Genomic DNA, 24081 nt, shown 5'->3' with positions numbered 1-24081 from the left:
TAGAGAGAGACAAGGTGGGTGAGGTAATATTTCTTTAGACCAATTTCTGCTGGTGAGAGAAACAAGTTTTCAAGCTTACACAGAGTTGTTCTTTAGGACTGGGAAACTCAGGGCAAGTCTACAGTTAAAACACTGCACCAATGCAGATGAACTGCTGTAGTGCTTTAATGAATTGACCTATCAGTCCTCATCCTCCAAGAAACCTGCAGAACACTTTCAAAAGACAAACCTGGGAGCTTAAATTCATAACTTTCCTAGACATTAAAAATCATGACTGAATAGACACACTGGATTTATGGTTTATTACAACAATCTTTCACCCACTTCCAACTGCCCTCCCAGCTGCTTCCTCCCACCCTTTCTTTGCTTCCTACGACTCCAGTGGTGTTAACGGGTCCTTCACCTTGAAGGGTCTTATAGATTGTGCGTTAACTGCTTATGCTAAACAATTTGTTCCAGCTTGTATTTAGAAGTGACACATTGAGTTAAGCCAGTTGTAAATGTGGCAGTGGATTGCAGGAGGATAAAAGAGAAGTCTCATGGTTAAGGCAGTTTTTCATTTTAAAAGTTAAATTTTGCAAATATTTCACTAGTTTCCTTTGTTTCTTTCTTTTGCCAATGTACTTATTCTAGAAAGCCACCATTACACGTTTACAGTACTTAGCTTCAAATTCTTCTCTCAGTCCTTATCTCCCTCCTTCCCTGCCTGCTCTGAATGTAGCAGAAGTTGCACTCACTGCTCAGGGAGACTGAGCAACACACTGAGAGCATGGGCTACACGGTGATGTTCCAAAGGAGTTACCTAGACCTCAGCCTACGGTGGTGCTTTGAGAGAGTTGGATTCAGGACTATGAGGGTCCACTGGCAAAATCCCCTGTAGAGAGAGAGAGGCAATAGGAGTTTCTATCTAGTCCTCACCACCATATCTTTGATGTTTCTCACAAAGAGGAGACTGAGCCTGAGATTAAGTGACTTGACCAAACTCACAAAGGAAGTCTCTGGCACTCAGAAATTGAATGTTCATCTCCTAAATCCAGTGCCTTAACCACAAAATCTCCCCTTCCTCCAGTTGGGAATACTCTCAGGCTGCAGTAGTGGCGATAGAGGTTGTATTGCCAATCTGAAAGGTGCATTTATCCTCTAGCAGATGTTATAAACATAGTCTATGTACTTGAGCAGTGTATAGGGCCAAAGCTTCGTCTCTAAATGCATTAGAATTGCAATACAAGTCCAGGATATGCTTAGCTGCCAGTTAATACACATATTAGGTACAATACAGCATTATATATTTAAGCTCCCCAAGTCGTGTATTACTGAACTACTAAACACATCCTGGAATGTGAATATAATGAAGTGGCTCTGGTAGTTTACATTAGTTTAAACTAATCTCACTGAACAGATATTTCTATACAACTACTGGAAATAATTAATTTGAAAGGAGAGGGGGAAAGTGTGTGTTTACATCTTTCTTTTGAAATGTTAGTGTTTAAGAGTTTCTTCTTCCTCCCATACCCAAGTCTAAATAGGATTGCCTGTTCCACTTCGCCTCTTTCCTCTGCTTCTCTCCAGAACACTTGCTGCTTTGCTTCTTTAGCAGATAGGCTGCTATCAGAGAGTTTATTGCTTCTCTTTAAAAAAATAAAAAAGGTAGATCAGGAGCTTACTCTGTTTTCAATTTAGCATATTTCCACAAGAAAATGAATGGAAAAGCAGTCCAGATCCCCAGAAAGAACTGCTGAATAAGTTGCATCTGGGCTGTAAAAGGAATTTTCAAAGCAGCTCTCTCCCCCATTTGAAAAATGCATGCAATCTCCAGGGATGGATTAAGGCTAAGAATGGCCTAGATAATCCACAAACATAGCGGTCCAATCATAAGCAGGCGGCTGGCAGCCAGACACTTGGGAGCACAGACATTCCCAGAAACTTGAGGGCCCTCTTTGGAATGCACAGCCTGAATCAACTAATTTATTCAATCCTGCCCCTAATCCACTGCTGGTGAGTTCAGAAATTGCTACTCCCAACTGTGCTTCTCCGATAGCCAAGGTGGTTTTAACTTAAAGAAACCCTTTAACCTGAAATGAAAACTAATCAGAAACGTAAGACACCACTGAGTTCGACTATCTAGCAGAAAAGGGAAGTTTGAAGTGGTCCGAGCACCAAGAAGGCATTGCAGGCAGCTGAAGGGGAAAGAGAAGGGAGTTTTCCTAACAAGGTCAACTCAGTTGGCAGGGGGAGACTTGGAATCAGGCAACTATTTCTTTTGAAATCCACTTCTGACTGCTGCAGTCAGTGTTCCCCTGGTGGCTGGGCCACTTTCAGTAGTGTTTGTATTAGGGTAAGAGCTATGGGTAGGTCAGCTCCCAATTTCCCTTTCCTCTTCCTCCTCACAGATGCAAGTCCATGTTGAAACTGGACAAGGCACCAAGAAATCATTGTTGAGTGCAGTGAGGAGGAGGAAAGTGTTTTCCTGGAGGAAACATGCTATGCTCCAGGAGCAGAATTGGAATCCTTTGTGTTTTTCTAATTATTTTAGAATACTTGTATCTACTATATTATTTTCCCCTCTTATTAACATATGCATATGAATAAGTACCAGCAATCAGCAAGTGAGATGATCCCGTGAGGCATTAAGCATTGGTATGATATCATCCAAAGATCCAGCTGGTATAGGAGAACATTGTTTTGGATAATCTATGTCCAAACTCTCATTCAAAATCTGTAGAGTTTGTAGTGGAACAATAGATACTGGGCTGGTAAAACACATCCGATAACCCTCTATTCTATACGTGTCACACTGAACAACTACTTAAAAACTTGGGATGAAATAGTTCTGAAGATACCTTGGTATTTCTCATGTCTCTCCTTCTATAAAACGAGGACCCATTAGTACAACAAGTTCAACAATATAGGCTTCGGGGGAGTAGGAGAATTGTGTGTTCTTTAATGACCGCAAGTTCTCTCAACTGTAAGTCCCATGAAAGTGATCAATATGTGTGTTGCCACAGTACTTGATTTTATAAATAAAGATAAGCCAGAGAGGGAGAGGGAGAAGGAGATCACAGATACAAGGAAAAAGAAAAGGAGTACTTGTGGCACCTTCTAGATGAATAAATTTATTTGAGCATAAGCTTTCGTGAGCTACAGTTAACTTCATCGGATGCATGCTGTAGCTCACGAAAGCTTATGCTCAAATAAATTTGTTAGTCTCTAAGGTGCCACAAATCCTCCTTTTCTTTCTGCAGATACAGACTAACACGGCTGCTACTCTGAAACCTGTCAAGGTACAAGGAATACAGTTCTAATAAAATGGAGAGCTAAAAATATGAATTAAAGGTCATCACCAGAAAAAAAAAAAAACAGTACTACACAAGGGTTTACAATGATCAAAAATTGATTGTTAACAGCCAACTCTGGTAAAAGCACCTCTGTCACAACTGCCAGATGCAGGTAGTGAACATCAGAAGGAGTAGCCAAAAAAACAGATTAAATCTTAACTACTTAAAGTATTATAAATCTGCTGATGTAGTGGATGAGAAAAAAAAAGTTTGAAAAAACAGTTAGAAATGGAAAATACATATATCGGTGCCATTGGCATTTCCAACCACAAGATACTGTAAGTGGAAAGTAAATACATACTGTCTCAAGTTTTCAGCTCAAGAAGTATTAGTCAAACTTTTTAGCTCTTGCAGTATTTTTAAAAATAGCTGAAAATGATCACAAATAGCTGCAATAATCCTGAATTTATAAATAATCATTTTACCCAGTTTTTTAAACTGTTGTTCAGACAGCATTTCTATCAAAATCGTTTGTGGGATTCATCAGGACTTGTCCCCACAGCACTGTTTTGGCATTCTCATGTTCTTCTGTTTAAGAACGTCGACATGGCAATTACAGTCATGATATTGCAAGCCATTTTACCTTGAAATGTCTGTGAATTAAACAGCCACAGAAAGTGGATTTTGATATCCACAGTGACATCTAGTGCTGAAAAACAAAAAAGCACTGAAATGGGTTTTTAGAAAAAAGGGGAAGCTATGGTAATTTGTAGGGTTTTTATCACTGAGAAGGTACAGACACTGAGAAATAAATGCTAACAGCTTAAAAAAACCCTAACATCTTTCCTGCCCCACAGCCTCCAAAGTAACTGATGGGGAAAATTTTATAATGTGTAAATAAGAAGTTATATTTGATGCAAACTACCTTTACCAGTCTTCGTAATACAAATGTAGTTTGATAAATGCAACATTATACATGTTTTTTTGTTTTCTAACAGAAAAAACAAATCCCATCACCCTGACATCTAGTTATTTAAAAAAAAAAAAAAAAGCTTCAAGTATAGAACCTGCCCGTGAATCTCCCTGCCAGTTTTTACAGTTGTACAATCATACTTTCTTATTTCTTACTTGTTTTTCTCCAGCCTATTACTTTGTTAAAGATCTAAACAGAGAAAACTGTGTCTATGCAAGAGATATAGCCAAACTGGCAGTACATAAAGTGTTATCAGAGACAGAAAGCAAATTGAAAAATGTAAAAATAATTTCTGCGAGTTATAGAAGTAACAACAGGCAAAAAAACGTTCAGACAATAGTGTGATACTTATGTTGACTGTGTCCTTTTAAAAGTGAATGATCATGTTCGGAATATAACTTTTTTTACATTCAACATGCTAACTAAAGTGCACTAACCAATACAGGTCAGTCAAGAACAGTTTCACAGTAACTAGACTCACTTATTGCTAAAATCTGAAAAATCTTCAGAAACAATTTAAGGTTTAAGTGAAACAGTTATTCCTTCCAATATTTTCAAGTACACAAACATATGCAAAAGCGGAGTATAAAAAAAAGTCAATAGAGTAATGTAAACATCTGTATGCTGACAAATATACTCTATCAGGGCCGGGTACAGGTGCAGGCAACCCAGGTGACCGTCTGGGGTACCAGGCCTAGGGGGCGGCGGGCTCAGGGTCTCTTTTGTTGTTAGCGACAAAAGGGAAAGTAGAATGTTTGAAGTAAAATGTTTCAGGTATTCCATATGCGGATTCATTTTCACTAACCTTCCTTCTAGAATGTTCTGGATGTTTGTAGAGTCTCGTGGAACCTTTCAGATTTTCTGAGAACTACATTTTCCTTGAACCTCCTAGAATGTTGTCAGCCATGTCCTCGCAGGTATATAAAGGGAGAGGCATCACCAGTCAGTGAGATATAAGAACAAACTGAAGTGGAAGTGAGAGCTCAGCTGCCACACTGTGAACCTTGTATTATTGTGTAATTGTGGAAGTGTACTTGTGTTTTAAGACTTGAAGAGTGTACGCAGTGACTAATAAAGGACATATTTAATGAGATGCCAGAGATATTCACTGAACCCCTACCTAGACAACAACATAAATGAAATACTGTTACTTCTTTTGCCATGCTTAACACATAATGTTTGATGACTTTCTAAGACTGTGGAACATAGACTTTTGCTCTCCCTAATACTGTCCGTTTTTACCTGAAGAAAACAAAAGATGCCTCCGAAGCAGCATTCAAGAGCTCAGTATAGGAAGCGAAAAGCTCAACTGCAATCTAGTTTGCAGCAAAGGGCAAATTTGATAGGAAAATATCTAAACATAGACCAAGCTTTAGGCAATAGTGATCATCCCACTGCAGAAGAAATTGATGAGCAAAGCGTAAATGATGGAAGTCCTATTACTAAGGAATTAGCAGATTTACCTGAAGATAAGGAATGGAAATGTGAGGAAAGTGATGGAGAATCGTCCAGTTTTCCTGGCGGTATAAAGGAGACCGATGATGAACAGTGTGACTTACATGAAAGAGAGAGTAATGACAAAGAAAAATCTGGTTTACATAAAAAGGAGAGAAACAATAAAAAAGAATCCATCTCTCCTGATGACAGAAACAGCAGTAAGAAAAACTGCACACCACAAATCGATACATCAGATCCTGCTTTATGGCCGGCGATCCTAAACACTGCCGATATATAATTTTGAATGGGCCGGGCAAAAATGAGGATGACGCTTCTAGTAAATGAGCAGAAGCGACACTTTTCAAAGTCACACTGCGAAAGAGTATTCCAGAATGGTGAGTTGGCTAGTTTACTCGAAATCAACTGACAAAGTTTTCTGTTTTTGTTGCAAAATATTTTATAAGAATGACAAATCGTTGCTTGTATTATCTGGGTACAGTTACTAGCATAAATTAGCTGATGCTCTGAAGCAACATGAAAGTCACCCAGCCATTTTACGGCCTCCTCCAAATGGATGGAGGTTGAGTCCATGCTCAAGATGAATAAATGCAGAGACACAGGAAACCAGCGCATTTTATTAATGTAGAAACCCAGCACTGGAGGAGCAAAGAATAATTTGGCTTTGCAGGGCTCCTTGGATAAGTTCTTCACTGAACAGAATGGTAATTACCTTGGTGTGGTAGAACTCCTTGGGAAACACGACGATGTCATGCATGAGAACCTACGTCAAGTAATTTGTAAAGAAGCTATGGACCATTACTACAGCAAAACAATTCAAAATGAATTGATTCACCTTACAGCAAGGAAGCTGTTTGATAACATATTGATACAGCTTGGCAAAGCGAAGTACTGCACTGTAATAACAGACTGCACTCTTGTCATAAATATAACGGGAAGGGTAAATACCTTTAAAATCCCTCCTAGCCAGAGGAAAAATCCTTTCACCTGTAAAGGGTTAAGAAGCTAGGATACCTTGCTGGCACCTGACCAAAATGACCAATGAGGAGACAAGATACTTTCAAAAGCTGGGAGGAGGGAGAAAAACAAAGGGTCTCTGTCTGTCTGTGTGATGCTTTTGCTGGGGACGGAACAGGAATGGAGTCTTAGAACTTAGTAAGTAATCTAGCTAGATATGCATTAGATTATGATTTCTTTAAATGGCTGAGAAATTAAGTTGTGCTGAATAGAATGGATATTCCTGTCTGTGTGTCTTTTTGTAACTTAAGGTTTTGCCTAGAGGGATTCTCTATGTTTTGAATCTAATTACCCTGTAAGGTATTTACCATCCTGATTTTACAGAGGTGATTCTTTTTACTTCTATTAAAATTCTTCTTGTAAGACCTGAATGCTTTTTTCATTGTTCTTAAGATCCAAGGGTTTGGGTCTGTGGTCACTTATGCAAATTGGTGAGGATTTTTACCAAATCTTCCCCAGGAAGTGGGGTGCCAGGGTTGGGAGGATTTGGGGGGGAAAGACATTTCCAAACAACACTTTCCTAATAAAAATAAACCCAGATAAACGTTTGGTGGTGTCAGTGGAAGTCCAAGGGCAAAGGGTAAAATAGTTTGTACCTTGGGGAAGTTTTAACCTAAGCTGGTAAAAGTAAGATTAGGAGGTTTTCATGCAGGTCCCCACATCTGTACCCTAGAGTTCAGAGTGGGGAAGGAACCTTGACAACTCCCAACATTAGTCACAGAGAAAAGATGTCATTTACAGTAAGATTTGAAGGCGACAAGGATGGCTGTATCCAAATAAAGAAACACTATCTGTTTCAGGTCTGTGGATGACTCTACTGGAAAAAGCCTAACAGAACTGTTTATTTTATTCTCATTCAAAATATTCATAAAGCTTCTGGACTGCCACTTCAAGGCTACAACAATGGCCTAAACATGAAGGGAAGAAGCAGTGGCATCCACGCAAGGATCCTTGTGCTGAATCCAAGAGCTTTCTTCGTGCCTTGTGGCTGCCATTCCCTCAGCCGGGTTGTGTCGTATGCTGCGTCATCTTCTTTAGACTCAGTATCTCTCTTCACAGCAGTGCAAAGGATATATGTCCTGTTTTCAGCATCAAATATCAGGTGGAAGATCCTCATGGACAATTTTACAAATCTAACTGTGAAATCGCTAAGTGACACTCACTGGGAGAGCTGCACTGACAGCATAAGGCCAGTGAGATACCAAGTGACTGAGGTGTATGACTCCCTGATATAACTGGCAGTCGGGTAAAGCTGAGGCCAAAATCTGACACGAGGCGCAAAGCCTGGCAAACCAAATCATTGACTTCAAATTCCTAGTCTCAACTGTGGTTTGGAATGATATTCTGTTCCAAGTAAACGCTGTAAACAAGGCATTACAAACTCAGTCGAAGGACACTGCAACAGCTTCTACTTTGATAAGAAGCTGCCTTGATTTCATTGTGACCTACAGACACAAAGGACTTCAAGGTGCCATCGCTGCTGCCAAAGAAATGGCAGAAAACTTAGGAGGTGAGCCTGTCTTCAAGGAAACTCGTATTCAGAAGAAGAGACAGTTTGGTTACAAGGACAGAGATGAGGCGATGGAAAGCTCGGAAGAAAAATTCAAGAGGGAGTTTCTTTGCTCGCTCATTGACACTGCTCAAGTGTCCATCAAAGAAAGGTTTGGACAAATGAAGCACTACAAAAAGACCCAGGGGAATTTTGTATGACCTTAGTAAGCTTAGTAAGGTGGACAGGAAAATACTTGAACACTTGCATGGATCTTTACTGGATGCTGACACATGGAGAATGTTCGGACCCCAATGATAAAGACCTCTATGTTGAACTGGACAACATCCGTTACATTTTGCCACACAGGAAGCACTCTGTATTCCAAGTTCTCCAATTCATTCATGATGTAAAGCTGAAGGACACTTTTCCTAATATGTGGATAGCTTTGAGGATTCTGCTCATGCTGCCAGTCACAGTCACAAATGGCGAGCACAGCTTTTCAAAGGGCAGGCTCATCAAAACATACCTTGGATCGATTATGGCCAACGAGAGACTGACATCACTTACTATTTTATCACTTGAAAACGCCATTGGCCAGTCTTTGGATCTCTCTTGACACTGCTTCAGTTCACAAGGACAAAGGCAAGAAAAGCAATCTTTGGAACTAAAAGACTAGGGTTAAAATTCTGAGGTTGGCACCTACTGTAATGCTATTTAATACTTGTCCACCCAATATTGGTGCACAGTTCAATTTCTTCATGTTACTACATTTCAGTAATTCTTAAAATTAAAAAGTTTCTATAAGCTTAGCGGAAACAAATTTTGTTATTTGCTTATATAATGGCATGAATATATACAGATCCTAGCAAATTTATCGTCTTATATGACAGGGATAAATCATGCATGCTAATCGTGCATCAAAGTCATGAAATGGGCTACAAATGCAATAAAAAATAAGGTATTCAAAAATTTAACAAATGGATGGGGGGATGCCGAAGAGCCTCCTCGCCTGCAGTGCCATTTGGTCTAGGGCTGGCCCTGTACTCTATCATTATGCTCACTGCTCATTCAGCTCCTAAATATTTACAACTTAGCACCTGGATCCTGCAAACACTTAAACACATGTCCCACTGAAGAGAAGTTTCTCACAAAATTATGCCTCTGTAAGTGTTTGTAGGATCAGGGCTTTACACAATAAGTGTTGTAAATACTCTGAAAACTGATTAATGGACTCGTAAAATGAATGAGAATTACATTAATCATCAAAAATTAAGGTCTTATTTTGTGATTATATAATAATTATGTAGGTTTAAAGAAGAAGTGTGTATTAGTGGACTCTGACTATTAAGCCCATTGTGCATTAGGGTTCTAGCACGCTAGCAGTTCATGGAAGTTGTGCTAAAAATAGTTTTTTTGTTTGCTGAAGACACTCACTGTGCACGTGTCACAATTATTGTAATTCAAACACGAAATAAGCATTGCAATCATGAGTTGCTATCAACAGCTGGCAATGTGAGATATATTGCTAGCTTTATGGCTTGTGGTTTCAAGAGCCTAATTAGTTTGAACAACTTGTGTATTAGAAGTCTGTTAAGTAGACCACTGATTATTGTTCTAAATGGAGGCAAAGACTCTTTGTAAGCAGACAGGATATTTGTTGAAGGGGTGCATTTTAACTGAGCAACTAAAAAAAGAGTGGAGAGAGAAGAGAGAACAGCTTTAAGTCTGTGCTTTATTCCTGCTTGTGCTTCTATTGTTACCACAGTTATTGCTATTAATATAATGCAGTTCGGCTGGATCAGCGTAAGGTAGTCATGCCAGGGTTTATTATGGAAATATTAGCAAATAAACAAGAGGGGAAAGGAAGTGATTCTGAAAATTAATAGCCTGCCAACAATACCCAGTGTTCTACAAAAAAAACCAAAGTAGTTTTGGCATCTTGATCATTCAAATACCCTGACTGGTTGGGGCTGAGAGTTATCTAGAGGCAGATCTCCAGTGCTTATATTTCATATCTTAAGAAGTCAAGGGAGTGTCTGCATGAGTCTGCAACTGCCAAGCAGCCTGATTTAGGAATGGATGTAATTGTTTCTAAGGTGAGCTTTATCCATTCCTTAGTGGAAAGAAAGTTGCGGCACGAACTTTGGAGGATGAGAGTGAGGCATAAATACTTAAAGACTGATAGATGTTTGGAGCATGGACAAGAAAAAAATGGAACACGTCTCCCACCCAGTCCTTAAAAAGAATGAGGATTTTAAAGGAAAATAAGGGATTTTAGGCTAGAATACAACCCAAGGGCACAAGGGAGAACAAGACTGTATAGACATAGGTGCTCAATATCTTCCTTGCACAACATGTGGTAAAGGACTAAGGCAGAATTAGTATTATTGATGAAAATATGGCTATGTCCCTAAACAAGAATGCGAGCTCAGGAAAAAAGGCTACTAAACTGACTGAGATAATTCATATGAAGTCAGGACATAGAACCATGTCTTTTAATGAACTCTGTGCAGGCAGACCTCTGTGCCCCACAAAAGTCAGCTGGGCCCTTCCACGTAAAGCTCACTGCAAGGTTGGGGCCAAAGATCGGACAATGAAATAAAAGGGGTCTGTCTCCATCTATTGTCTCTTGTCTTATATTTATAATTGCAAGATCTTTGTGGCAGGGACTGTTTTGTTGTTTGTACAGCACCTAGCATAATGGGGACCTGATCCATGACTAGGGCTCCTAGATGCTAAATGAGTTGGGGGGGGAGGGGGTTCAGATATAAATACAGCAAAAGGATGCAAGAATCATGTGAAACGCAGGGAAAGAAAGCTGAGAGTGTAAAACTGATTTGTATCACAAACACTAACGAAGAAAAGAAGAAATGTGAAGCAACGCTGAAAAAAGATGAAAAAAATCACCACCACCTTCTTCATGTATTTAAAGAAGTTTAAGATAAAACTGATTTGTGGAACTTCTAAAGGTTAGCGGAAGAAATTTTAAACAAGTGGACAAAAGTAAGATTCCAGAAAGGGAAATGATCTCTACAAGCATATGAGAAAATATTTAGTAGAACTCAGCCGCCACATCAAAAGACTTTTGTGCCAATTAAAGTCTACGAAGAGAGGCAAAGGTTGACAGCTGGTTGGGTTACACTAATAGCTTAGAAGAGGTCTAAAGAAATTATGGAACTCAGAATTGATCTTTAATAAAACACTGTAAATAGGCCAAGTACAGAGGAGAGCAAACAATCCTAATTTTTCAGAACGGGAACAGGCAAGAGTCAAAACCTTTAAGACTGACATTGATGTAAGCAAAATTCAAAAGGTAGTAAGAGATGTTGACACAGGACACCTAAAGATATGACAGCAAATATTAAGCAGCATTGTTTCATAATTTGCAAGTCTTCTCTTGACAATGCTGATGACATTTGTGGAGAAGACACAAAGCAGATGGGGTTTAAACAATCAACATAATCTACTTGGATTTCAAAGCCACATTTTACACAATACCAACAACATATACATAAGGTTATTAAATATGGCATGAAAAGCATTCTCCTTGAATTAGCTAAAGTGACCAAGGGCAGATTCTTATAACCAGATTACAAGGTCAGATTGTAATACTAAATTACTGTGAGCTGTTTTCAAGTACAAGGATGCCAGTGAATGGAAAAGCCACAAGGCTCAGCATCAAAACTAATGCTTTTCATTCTAGACAGAATTTAATGATGCCAAGAAACTAACATGATAGAAAGGCAACAGATGCTCCTAAAGAGATAGGGAAAATATCTAAAAGCCAATTTGTGGAGTTTCTGCCTAATCTTTCCATCACAGATAATGAACAGGGAGTTTGGCTCTATAAATCACCAGACAACCCAAGATCCATATGAATCTTCAGAAGCCCAGCACAGCTGTGACGGCAACCCCTCCACATGTTAGCATGGCCCCTCTTAAGTGCTATGCTCCCATGGTGTTTTCTCATGAAACTGTTCTTAAATCCTCCCTCACCCCAATAGGGTTTTCACGTGTCTCACCAATGCTACAGGCCATTGCCATGTAGGATACTGTCAGATACCCAGGAGGTGTAAATCCGTATAGCAGCTATAATACACCCCAAAATACACAATCAAAGCTTTTCTTGATTACTAGGGCCCAACCCTTGCAATCTACCAGCAAAGGGGCTTCCTCAGAATCAAGGGAAGAAAGAATCACTCTCCAGACTAGCTGCTCCCACTCTTTATATCCCCCATCCCAAGAAACATCTGATCTGGCACCTGTCCACATGAGGTAGTTGGGATGACTGGGCCCAACATGCCGAAGTTTGGGTACAATACCAAACTAGGTGGGACCAAAATCAAATCCAAAGAGTTCTATAAAGACTAGCAGCACTAGCAGACAAAAGAGTTCATGATGTTCAATTTGAATAAGCACACTGTCACAGTTCAGTGTGGGAAATCATTAGTGATACACATTAAACATATGAATCCCACAAAAACGCAGAGCAGAAAGTGAACGAAATAGTGAGCACGTTATATAGCTGCATGCAATATGCAGGTAGAACACTGTGATGCTCAAGTTTAAGTTACACACACAGCATTATAGCTGTTACAACTGCTATGGTGCTGCAAAACATTTTCGAGTTTTATTTTCATATGCTAACAACTTTCTGAAGCATTCATCATTTAGATTGAAATTTTCCATACTTGGTCTCCATTTTAGAATGTTTGAGTAAAATCCCATCAATCATTGTGGAGTTAAACATTAACGATGTATTGTGAAGATAATACAAAAACTTCCTAATTTGAACATTTCAAATTGGATGTGTGAATAGACCTTAAGAAGCTGTACACTCTGCTAAAGGCTGAAAAAAAATCCTTTTAAAAACATTAAATATTGGAAAATGTGGGACTGAGCATAATAAAAAGTGGAAAGCATTAGGATATTAGACATACACCTGCATGTAGTGGACATATATTAGCAGTAGTTAACAACAGGTATTTGGTTACAGGAATTTACAAGCTCAGCAGCTTTGGAAGAATGGGTGGTGGCGCATGTAAGGGCAAAAAGCAATTTAGTTCTACAAACCAGTTAGCTTCAGCCACTACGGGGCAGGGAGCAAGCAGTACCAGGAACCTCTGTAGAGCTAGCTTGGGCGGAAGGAAGAGGATCAAGCACTCTCAGGCACCCGAAAACTGGATTAAAAGGGGAGGGAACCAGGAAACACTCCAGCACCATCTACCATCAGGTACCAATGGAAGAATCAGAAAAACATACCTCCTAACCCGGGATAAGCAGCAGATGAACGTTGTTTAAGAAAGAATGGACAATTAACCCCCATTACTTGAGGAAGTAGGGGGAGGAGGAAGGTAACTGGAAGAAGGTAGCAGGTAGGACAATGGATTTACATTACCACTAGAAGTTACTGCCCAGATTCTTTTCTCCCCTGCTCTCCCCAGAGGCAGGGCTCCCCAAAAACCTGTCTTCCCTGACAGGGCATCCTCCCTTGAAGCACCATGGAGAGGGAGAAAAGCCTTGGGTTGAATCTGCTTAGTTCCCTTAGGCTGTGTCTACATCAGGATTTTTCTAAACTCTACCATTACTGTTCTACAACATAGGCAACCCCAGTCTCCAATAATCTTGAGTCAGGCCTCCAAACACCATGAGATTATTTTTAAAATCTTATGATTTTAAGCCAGTGAATTTTAGATTCATTTTTGAAGCTTTTCTCCCCAAACATAAGAGCTAGGAGCTTACTTAAAAAAAAAAAACCCAAAGCACTGATATTTCCATTTCATCACCACACTTTCTGGTGAATTGGATTAAAGAAAAACATCACATAATCGTAAGACGTGATAAAGTTGGGAGACCCAGCTCTACCACCAATCAATTTCCCTAATGCTTGAAGCAGTGGGAGAATTTCAAAAAGTCCACAGTGTAAACAGGGCTTCTCAACACTAGATTCAACTCACCACCACACAACCCTCCCAGAAACAAGACAACTGCTGGGACACTGGGGGCTAAAACAGACCCTGACTTCGGCCGTGTCTATACTTACACCTAGGTCAGAGCTGCTGCAATAGATGCTGCAACAGATGCAGCAGCGTCGATTTAGCGGGTTTGGTGAAGACCCACAAAGTCGATGGCAGAGCGCTCTCCCATCAACTTCCGCACTCCAGCTCCCCGAGAAGCATAAGGTACGTCATCAGGAGAGCATCTGAAGTAGCATAAATTAGGTCGATTTACAGCTGTAGTGTAGATCAGCACTTCCCTGCAGCCTGCCGCTTCCCACAGCTCCCATGGGCTGGAAACGGTGAACTGCGGCCACTGGGAGCTGTGGAGGTCTGTGCCTGCAGACAGTCAATGTAAACAAAATGTCTCATGGCCCACTAGCAGATGACCCTGATGGGCTGTGTGCCGAAGGTTGCTGACCCCTGTGCTAAAGCAACATTTTAAAGTTGGGAGGGAACTCAAGCTCTCAAAAAAGTCAAGAAATTGTAAAAATAAGTAAGTTTCCACTGCAACTCTAACTTTGCCTTTTTCACAGATGTGACATTTTCAATCCTATTTTTCTTGTAAAGTGTAAATTGATACATGACGGTAATAACATAGGCTATAAAATATACAGGATATAATATAGCTGTGGGGAAAACTCTGTTTTTGGAGGTTCCTAACTTTTGAAAGCTTAACTTCCCAACACTGACATTTTATTGCCATTTTGTTTCCCTTTCCACATTTAGTATTACATAACTTTTTTTTAAATCTTTTTACCTCTCCTTATCCAACATTTGATAATGGATTTGGGAGACATTTTCAATATAATGTCATTTTTTTCCATACATGACAGGAGAGAGTTCTCAAACATTTTAATATTTTATTTCTTCAAGAGTTTACAAAACTACAGTAAAAGTCCCACCCAATTCTGAGCTCTCCAATAATCTCTTAAAAATACACAAAAAACAGACATGCTACCTCAGACTAAATCAAATAACCCAGCAACAATATAAGCATAACAAGTTAACTGACTTTCTCACAGAGTCCACATAAGAGTCAAACCTCACACCCAACCAGCAAGGGAGAAAAGGTGAGCCTTACATCCTCAAGATGAAAGAACATGGGCTCTTCCAGACCTGGAGAAGAAACAACTTCCAAAGGCTTTAATGGAGAAGGCCCTGCTGATTGAAACTTTAGCAATACATCACAGAAAGTCTCTTACAGCTTGTCTACATAAACAGTTAGTCCACTGCAAACTGGAGTGTGAATCTACTCTGCACTAGCCTGCTGCACATTAACTGTTCATGTGGTCACTGCTTGCTTTGATCTACCCCATTTTGAAATGGGACTAGATCAAAGCACACTAACGAATGGTTAGCATGAGACAGGCTAGTAGGGCTTAGATTCATGTCCCAGTTTGCGGTGGGCTCACTGTTCGTGTAGACAAATCCTTCAACATAGTGTGTCCCACAACATTTAGGGCTTTATAGGTCATAACAACAGGATAGCTGGCCCCTTAAACGAAATTAGGCTCAGCTCTCCTGTACCAGTCCAGGTGTGCCCAGTTTGGTGTAACAGGAAGGTGGGGCTGCCTCTGGCAGTTATAAATAGAAGTCCAGAGTCCTGAGAAGGAGCTTAGAGGGAAAGTTTAGAACCCAGAATTAAGAGAAGAAAGACAGTCCAGTCATGAAAGTAAAGAAACCTCAGAGGAAGAGCAGATACGGGCTGGGAGCTTCAGGGAAGGGATGCTCCTGAATGAGGGAGTTCCCTGGTTGAGCAGTGGAGCCAGATCAGGCTGATGAAAGCAATCAGGGGGTCACCCACAAACTTCCCCAGGCCAGAGAGCCTGGGTCTAACAGCTAAGAGCAGCAGAGGGAGAGGTCTGCTGGCTTTCTGAGCTGGAGAGCTGAAGCCAGAGGGTGGAGAGGACTGAAGACTGGGGAATGATAGAGGGAGTGAGCCCACTGATGTCTCTAAGCAAAAGCTAGAACTCTACCCGAGAAGAACACAGGGCAGAGAAATACACCTGCTAAAGGGGCTCAGCTGGGGCACTGTGGGAGATGCCGAAGCCATACTTGATGCTGGATTGTTGTGAGGAATGTACTATTTGGACTGTGCTGGGGAGATTCTGGTTTATGGTAGTGGGACTGTTGATAATAAATTAATCTCAGAAAAAGCCTATTTATATACTTCAAAAGGCAGTTCTAAGTTTATTTGAAGAAGGAAACTAAGGTGAGGGGACACTTGCAGGGCTGCCCTGAGGCCATCAACAATAATCAACAACAGCTGGAAGAAAATTTCAATCCAGAAACCAGAAAACAAGTGCAGGTCATAAAGCTCATAACAAAAACACCGCTTTCCAAGCAGGCCACTGAACTCTGCACCAGCTTCAATTCCCATATACATTTTGAACTACCCCTATAGATAAACTTCTAGTGGAATACTCCCTTCTCAATACCCCAAATCCTAACAACATGATTTTGGGAAACCTTTAAAGACAGGATGGAAATAAGCTTCTTCGATGGAATGGGTGTGGCTGTGGGTTGTTGTCTCCATATTTTGGATCTGTGATGTTTATTTCCTCTTCCTAGGTGTAGGACTGCACGTTGTATTAGTATCAATACTTTTCTTTCCATGCATTTCCTACTATTAAGTTTCCTAGGTCACTGTCCTAGGTTAATTCTGCTGTCTTATATATTTGCAAGCCCTCCAATTATGTTTCTTTGGCAAAGTTGATCAAGTCTGAATTTACATCAAAAGGACAGCTAATAAAGGCATACAATAAGCAGCTGCAAAAAATATAAAGGAGTATTCAGTTTTCTGCACCCTCAAAAAGAACCTTTGGGAGCTGGAAGTCCAGAAGGGTCCAACGCTACTTCTATAGAGCAGGAAACATTTCTGCTTGACAACTGACAAATGCTTCACTTTTGTGACAAAAATCAACTCCAAGGATTACCTGGAATGCTCAGTAAACCACAGTTCGAGAATCACTGTACTATAGAAGATAGAGAAAAGCTTTGGAGGAATACCTGAAAATTCAGCTCTGGTATAATGGGGAAGGCCTGAGAAGAGATAGGGTTCTGTAACATGCACCAAATATTGTAAAATTTGGGCCCATTCTCATCTCTTTTGGTAGTGAATTCTGTACTTAGGACCTTTTATTATCAACATTCCATTCAATAGCTTTTTAACCTTCAATGAATGCAGCTGTATGGATTGTTGGTGGGAAAAACTCTCTCTACTATTCCCAGGTCCCAGCCTATCCAGGGTTTTGTAGATTAGGATCGAACTTAGAATTGGATCTGCGATTAGGTGGGGAGCCAGTGACGGTTCTAAAGCCCATATGTGAGGTGTTCTAATTTGTTCTTTTATTTTGGCCCATAATTTTTAAAAACAAATTTCAATTTCATTTTTCCCAAAACATGTGAATATCTTTAATATTAATATTACAGAAAATCAATTTCTTTATTAAGGTGGTGGTGTAAAACACAGCAGATAAACCAGCAAATCTTTTTATAGAGTTCCATTTTTCCAGGGACAGTAGTATTTTGATGATTGCTGCTAGTCAAATTAGAGAGACAAGGTGGGTGAGGTAACATCTTGTATGGGACCAATTTCTGTTGGTGAGAGGGACAAACTTTCGATCTTACACAGAGCTCTGTGTAGGATACCATGGAGAAACCTAACAGTGGAAAAATTGGAACAAAAATCTCTGAGGAATATGTAAATATGAAGTCCCAGCTCAATTTCCAGACAGACATTAAACAAAATTAGTCCATTTTGTCATAGCATCTGCCAGGCAGTTTCCAATTCTGTACCACACTCCAAATTACCTGTGTTTTATTTTGAAGCACGGCTAGTCAGATAATGAGTAAAAGGCCCAGGGATGAATTATGAAATACTGAAGCTAAGGAATCAAAAAGTGATGCATAGCAAAATCAATCAGAGAAAAAAAAAAGGCTCACATTAGGGTCATAAGATAGAATTCTGGGATCTCCTCTTCAATTATTTGCTTGTGTTATTTTCAGAACTCATCAGCAACTGTGCATTCAGCATATGTATATAGACAGGACTAAACAAGTACTAGACTGAAATTTTAAGATTAAATTTAATCGATCAACTAAAGGTGTTTGGCAAGAAATGCTATGGTGTATTGTGTGAGAGATCAAGTGGAGAGAGAGATTCTTATACTTTGGACTGATAACATCAGAAAATTAGTCTGTTAAAAATAGCAGCTCAAAGTGTCACTCATCAATAGTCAACTAGCACTAGAAAACCTATGTAGGTAGAATGAGGCAAGAGATTTAGATTAAGGTTTAGCAATTCAGATTATAAACAGAATTTGTAACAAAAGTTTACACAGAGAACATCTATTCTGGATGGTGTTTTCAAAAGCACCTAAGAGATTCAGAAGCACAAGTCCCATTGAAAGTCTCTTCCAATTTTATAAGCAATTTTAGAATAAGATGTGCGTTCTCTTAGTAGGCATGCTGTCAAATAATTGTACCACTTTCCCCCTAATGTTTTCATACAAATCTAGATGGCCAGTCTTTACAAAAGCTGGCAGCAGCAGACATAAGGGGGAGAATAAAAATTTTGAACAAGTATTTAATTAAGCTTGGATAGTCTAAGATTGGATATAATGGTAGCATAGATTGGAAGGAAATCTTTCAACAATTTCTGCTAAACACTACTACATTAGTACTGAAATAAAGCTAAAAAGCAAATCTGGAACCTAAACTTAGCCACTCAGAAATTCCAAAACCTGTCTCAGTATCCACTAACATAATATATATAGTAATTGTGCCACCGACTGCCATGGGTGGTCACCACACAAAGGACAGAGAAAAGCAGAAGGTGGTTTCTTTTCACAGAGCTCAGTAAAAGCAGATTAAATGTTTGAAATATTCAAAACAGATCTCCCTTTTGGCAGAGTCCAAGATGGAAATGATCCAGCATCAGTAAAAAAATTGAACAGGTTGTGCTGTAGGCCTATTAAATTTTATTTGAAAATATAAAAATTCATGAGCTTTTACGTAAAAAGCTATTTTCAAAATAGTCAAATCAGACTGACGTTCACACACACATACTTTTTTTTGGTAACACAACATTTAAAAATAGAATACAACAGTTAACTCCGGTACCCTATTTTAAAGAAAAAAAATGCATTTCTACAAGTTTACTTAAAATGTCAGATGAGAAAATGGTGCATTTAACTGATCCTTACTTTTAAAATATTTTGGGTTTCATTCCACTTGTTTGTCCACTCTTTGGTCAGCTCTTGTACCTATGAAATAAAACAAAAAGATAATATCCTATATTAAACTAGTCTTGTTTGAAATACCACACTTACTCTCACAAAGGGCTTGGCACAAAATTTCAGAGAACAACTTAAAATGCCAAATATTTGCCAACTTTGTTGCTCCCTGCAACTGATTCCACTTCTAATATTGGGATAATAATTCAATTTCACCAAAATCTGTTACAGTGGCCACTTAAACTTTCCCCTGTTTAAGTGGCCACTGTGCTACTTACGCATTCGTTTGTAATAATTATTTGCCAAATATACAGCAAGACGACAAAAACAATGGGCTATCATAACTCTGATTTTTCATCTTTTTAGAAACGAAAAGATATTTAAGATTACAAAGGATGTAGTGAAAACTCCAATTTGTAATGTTTCATAAGGACCATCCCTTTACATCCTTGTTATTTAAAATAATGGCAGGTAATTTCTGAACAAATAAAAGGATTTATTACGTGCCGTGCTTAGTCAATCTTATGAAATCTACAGCCACAGAATGAGTTAAAGGTTATAGCCAAATTTTATAATGAACTGGAATAATTTTAGAATCCACTGTCACTGTGATTATGCAAGGTAAGGTAAGAGTAATCATGATTCAGGCCATACGTTGTCCAAAAAGGTTTACAAAAGCTAATAATTACAGAAATGTTTTTGTGGTACAGTAAAAGCTTTCTGATCTGGCATGTTGGAGGAATGGGGGGGTGTCGGAAAAATTCCGGTTAACTAAGAGGGAGAGAGTCTGGGTGTTGGAGGGGGCTCAGGGAGGGAGTTTGGCTGCAGGAGGGGGCTCGGAGCAAGGGGTTGGGGTGCAGGAGGGCTGCGGGGTGCCAAATCCAGGCGGCGCTCACCTCAGGCAGGTCCCCACAAGCAGCGACATGTCCCTGCTGCTCCTAGGTGGACGGGTGGCTAGGCAGCTCTGCATGGGAACTCTGCCAATGGGAACTGCGGAGCCAACGCACAGGGCAGGGCAGCACACAGAGCCACCTAACCACATCTCCGCCTAGGAGCAGCGGAGACATGTCACCATTAGCAGGGAGCGGCCCGAGGTAAGCACTGCCCAGATCCGGCACCCCGAAACCCCAACCCCCGGCCACAAGCCCCCTCCTGCAGCCAAACTCCCTCCCAGAGCCTGCACCCCACACCCCCTCCCACACTCTGAACCCCTCATGGTCATTCCTCCGCCTAGGAGCAGCAGGGACATGTCGCCACTTCCAGGGAGCCATGCGGAGCCACATAGGGAGCCTGCCATCCCTGCGCTAACCGGACTATAAATTGGACTTTCAATGAAGATCAGAAATGCCAGTTTATAGAGCTTTCTGACTGGTAAAGTGCCAGATAACACAGCTTTTACTGTATTTTTATGTTTCCACTCTCCAATGCATGGGATTTATGTTCACTTTAAGACTATGTAAAATCAAGGAACAAAAACTAAAGAGTATAAATCTTTTTATTTGAAGTGTTTATATACTTAAATTTAAAAAAATTCAAATTCTTAATAATAAGAGTATCCTAGAATGCCTATTATAAATATATGTCAGATTATGGCTCAAGAAATCTTAGACGTGTGTAACTCTGCATATCTGTACAAAGACACACCTGTCATGTTACCTTATTCCCCATGATAAAAATTAAATTTCAAAACTGAAATCCCTGATGAAGGCTATATTTCTTTGATTTATATACATAAAAAGCACTTATCCCAGGCTCTCTAAATAGCTGACATAATGCATACAAGGATGTAGTCAGTATAAATTGTTCACTGTCCTCGGACACTGTCTTTTATTCCCAAGCAATATTTGATAATTACTTCTCTTGATTTTTTCACCGTGGAATTAAGTTTATACATCTTTTATTACCTGAATCTACTTTCAAGTGGTGAAATGCTTAAACTCAAGACTAACTGCTTCTGTCTCCTTTAAGATTTATATGTAAATTGATCATGTACTTGGAGGGACAAATAGCAATGCTTCCCTTCACAGCTCTGCCCAAATTACCTCAATCTTGATTTGCAACCATATCCTTCAGTTTCACAGTTGGCTTTATTTGTGGCCAGGCTACAAATTAAGATGCACTGTGTGGTAGTTACATAATATGGTCCACTGTCCACCAGGGAATAAGTTGAAATTATAAATGAAATGAGTAGCTCATTTTCACCTGTAACCTAGGATTTAAACTCAGAGAGGAAAAGATAATACTTCTCTCCACTGTGCCACCTAGGTCCAGAATGCTGACAATCAGAATATTAGTCTTGTCAATTATTTTCTTTTGTTTTTTAAAGAAAAAAATATAAGGGAATCCTGATGCTCATCACCGCTACCTTCACCATTTCTGGAGAATTTTTAATGCATATGAGTTGTTTAAAATAGTTTCTCTAACACAGCAATTAATTCCTTCAAGAGAACTACTGCGAACTAGCCAATTTAAATATGGTAACAAAGTCTTTAGACCTGTAGAATCAAATTCACTATTGCAGCCATTCAGTTATAGAACAGCTTTACCCTTTGTAATATGTGCGAAGAATTTGCAGTAATTCAGTAATTATGCTTGTGGTAATTATCTTAAGCAGCAATCTCATAACATATTAATGGGGTTGACAGTGGACAATAAAACATACTCGATAAACATCCCACATAGTGAGGACAACACTTCTGAATAGGACACGCAATGAATATTATCAGACATGAAAAATATATTCCAATTAATACCATACATTTAGCAGTTTCTACCACCCACCTAAACGTTTGTAACAACAATACTCAGGGAACGCTGTGTGTATTTATTCAACTGTGATTCAGATTAAATTAATATTAATCAGTATTTTTAAACAAATACTTTAAGGAGGAAAAGCATTGTTGTAACTTAATGTTCAAACTACTATTATTCACGTTCCGCCACAAGTACTGAACACAGTACAGAGAGCTAGTTTATTTTAGTGTAGGATAACTATTATAAATGTGCTCCAGGCAGAAACATGGCTTACAAGAGACCTTATTCTCCTTGGTTTTACACCAGTGAATCTACTATTTTGTCTATGCTGGTATCAAATTTAGCTTAACCCATTGGAAGAGCTTGAGTTTAAAAAAAAAAAAAGAGAGAGAAACCTAGATAATTTGTAGTTTCATGTTTTTTAAACAAAAATGTAAAAGTAGTTTTTCAGATGACATCAACTTGCCCTAAAAACTTAGTATTATGATCAAGAGTCATAATAATAATGTAAAGAGATAATGTATAGTATCAATTAGTTGAGTCAAAAATGTGTTTCCTAAAGGAGATATACTAATTCCACAGATTTTAGCAGACTGAGTAATTATAATGAGCCAAATCCTCAGGCAGCTTCAATGGAATTATACCAGTTTACACCAGCAGAGGAATTGGCCCAATGTTTTTAGAAGACCATACATCCACATTTGATCCTTAAAGTAGGGTTGCAAGTTTCTATTTGCAGAAAAGCAAACACCTTTTCCACGCCCCTATTCACCCCTTCACCGAGGCCTCGTCCCTGCTCACTCCATTCCCCTCTCCCTCCGTCGCTTGCTCTCCCCCACCCTCAGTCACTCGCTCATTTTCACTAGGCTGGAGCAGGGGGTTGGGGGGTGCAAGAGGGGGTGAGGGCTCTGCGGTGGGGCTGGCGATGAGGGGTTTGGGGTGCAGAGGGGGCTCCGCACTGGGCCAAGGGGTTCAGAGTGTGGAATAAGGCTCCAGGCTGGGGAAGGGGGTTGGGGCATATGAAGGAGTATGGGCCAGAAATGAGGGGTTCAGGGTGTGGGAGGGGGCTCTGGGCTGGGGCAGAAGGTCAGGGTGTGGGAGGGGGTGAGGGCTCTGGGCTGGGGCTGAGGGGTTCATAGGGCAGGAAGGGGCTCAGGGCTGGGGCGAGGGATTGGGGCGCAGGACCAGGTTCGGGGTGCGGGTGCTTACTTCAGGCACCACCCCCGCAGCTCTCATTTGCCTGTGGTTCCTGGCCAATGGGAGCTGCGGAGCCAGGATTCAAGGTGGGGGCAACGTGCAGAGCCCCCATGGCCGCTCCTATACTTAGGAGCCAGAGGGAGATGCTGGCAGCTTCCCAGGAGCCGTACAGAGCTAGGCAGGTACCCTGCCTGCCTCACTACCAGTGGCCAACTGGACTTTTAAAATCCCAGTCAGCAGTGCTGACCAGAGCCAGGAGGGTCCCTTTTCGACTGGGTGTTCCCGTCAAAAACCAGACGCCCAGCAACCCTACCTTAAAGATTCTAAATACTCCCCCCCCTCACAAATCTGATTAATGCTACCTCTTTTTGTACAGTCTGCTATTGTCTAAATATGATCAACATGAAGCAGATCTTAATCCTTTACTAAGAGGGTTAAATTCTCAGATATGAAAGATATAGGTTCATTACGTCTAGACTTATATGTTCAACTATCACTACTGCACGTTAAAATAGCTGATTAGGTATCTAAATAACCATTTGCATATGGTTATACCAGATCAGAAGGCAGACCAACATTACTTCCTGAAAACTTGCCCCAGATTCTTAGAACACATTATGGCAAGTTTAGAAACTAGAAACATGAATTAGTCCAACACTATACCAGAATTTAATTTGCATTT

General features: G+C 40.0%; 1 protein-coding gene across 6 annotated transcripts in view; it reads right to left on the bottom strand.

Annotated features, from left to right (window-relative positions):
• The window catches only part of KIF16B (kinesin family member 16B), a 289704-nt gene that overhangs the window by 209448 nt on the left and 56175 nt on the right, over positions 1–24081 (bottom strand). For all 6 annotated transcript variants that reach the window (XM_037896104.2, XM_043544001.1, XM_043544000.1 and 3 more), the window contains exon 12: positions 19419–19478. In XM_037896104.2, the coding sequence (XP_037752032.1) occupies positions 19419–19478 (60 nt within the window). The remainder of the gene's footprint in view (positions 1–19418; positions 19479–24081) is intronic.

This window comes from Chelonia mydas, chromosome 3 (assembly GCF_015237465.2).
Source record: "Chelonia mydas isolate rCheMyd1 chromosome 3, rCheMyd1.pri.v2, whole genome shotgun sequence".
In the NCBI taxonomy this organism is placed as follows: domain Eukaryota; kingdom Metazoa; phylum Chordata; order Testudines; family Cheloniidae; genus Chelonia; species Chelonia mydas.
Note: the sequence above shows the minus strand (reverse complement) of the source record. Positions and strands in the feature narration are given on the sequence as shown.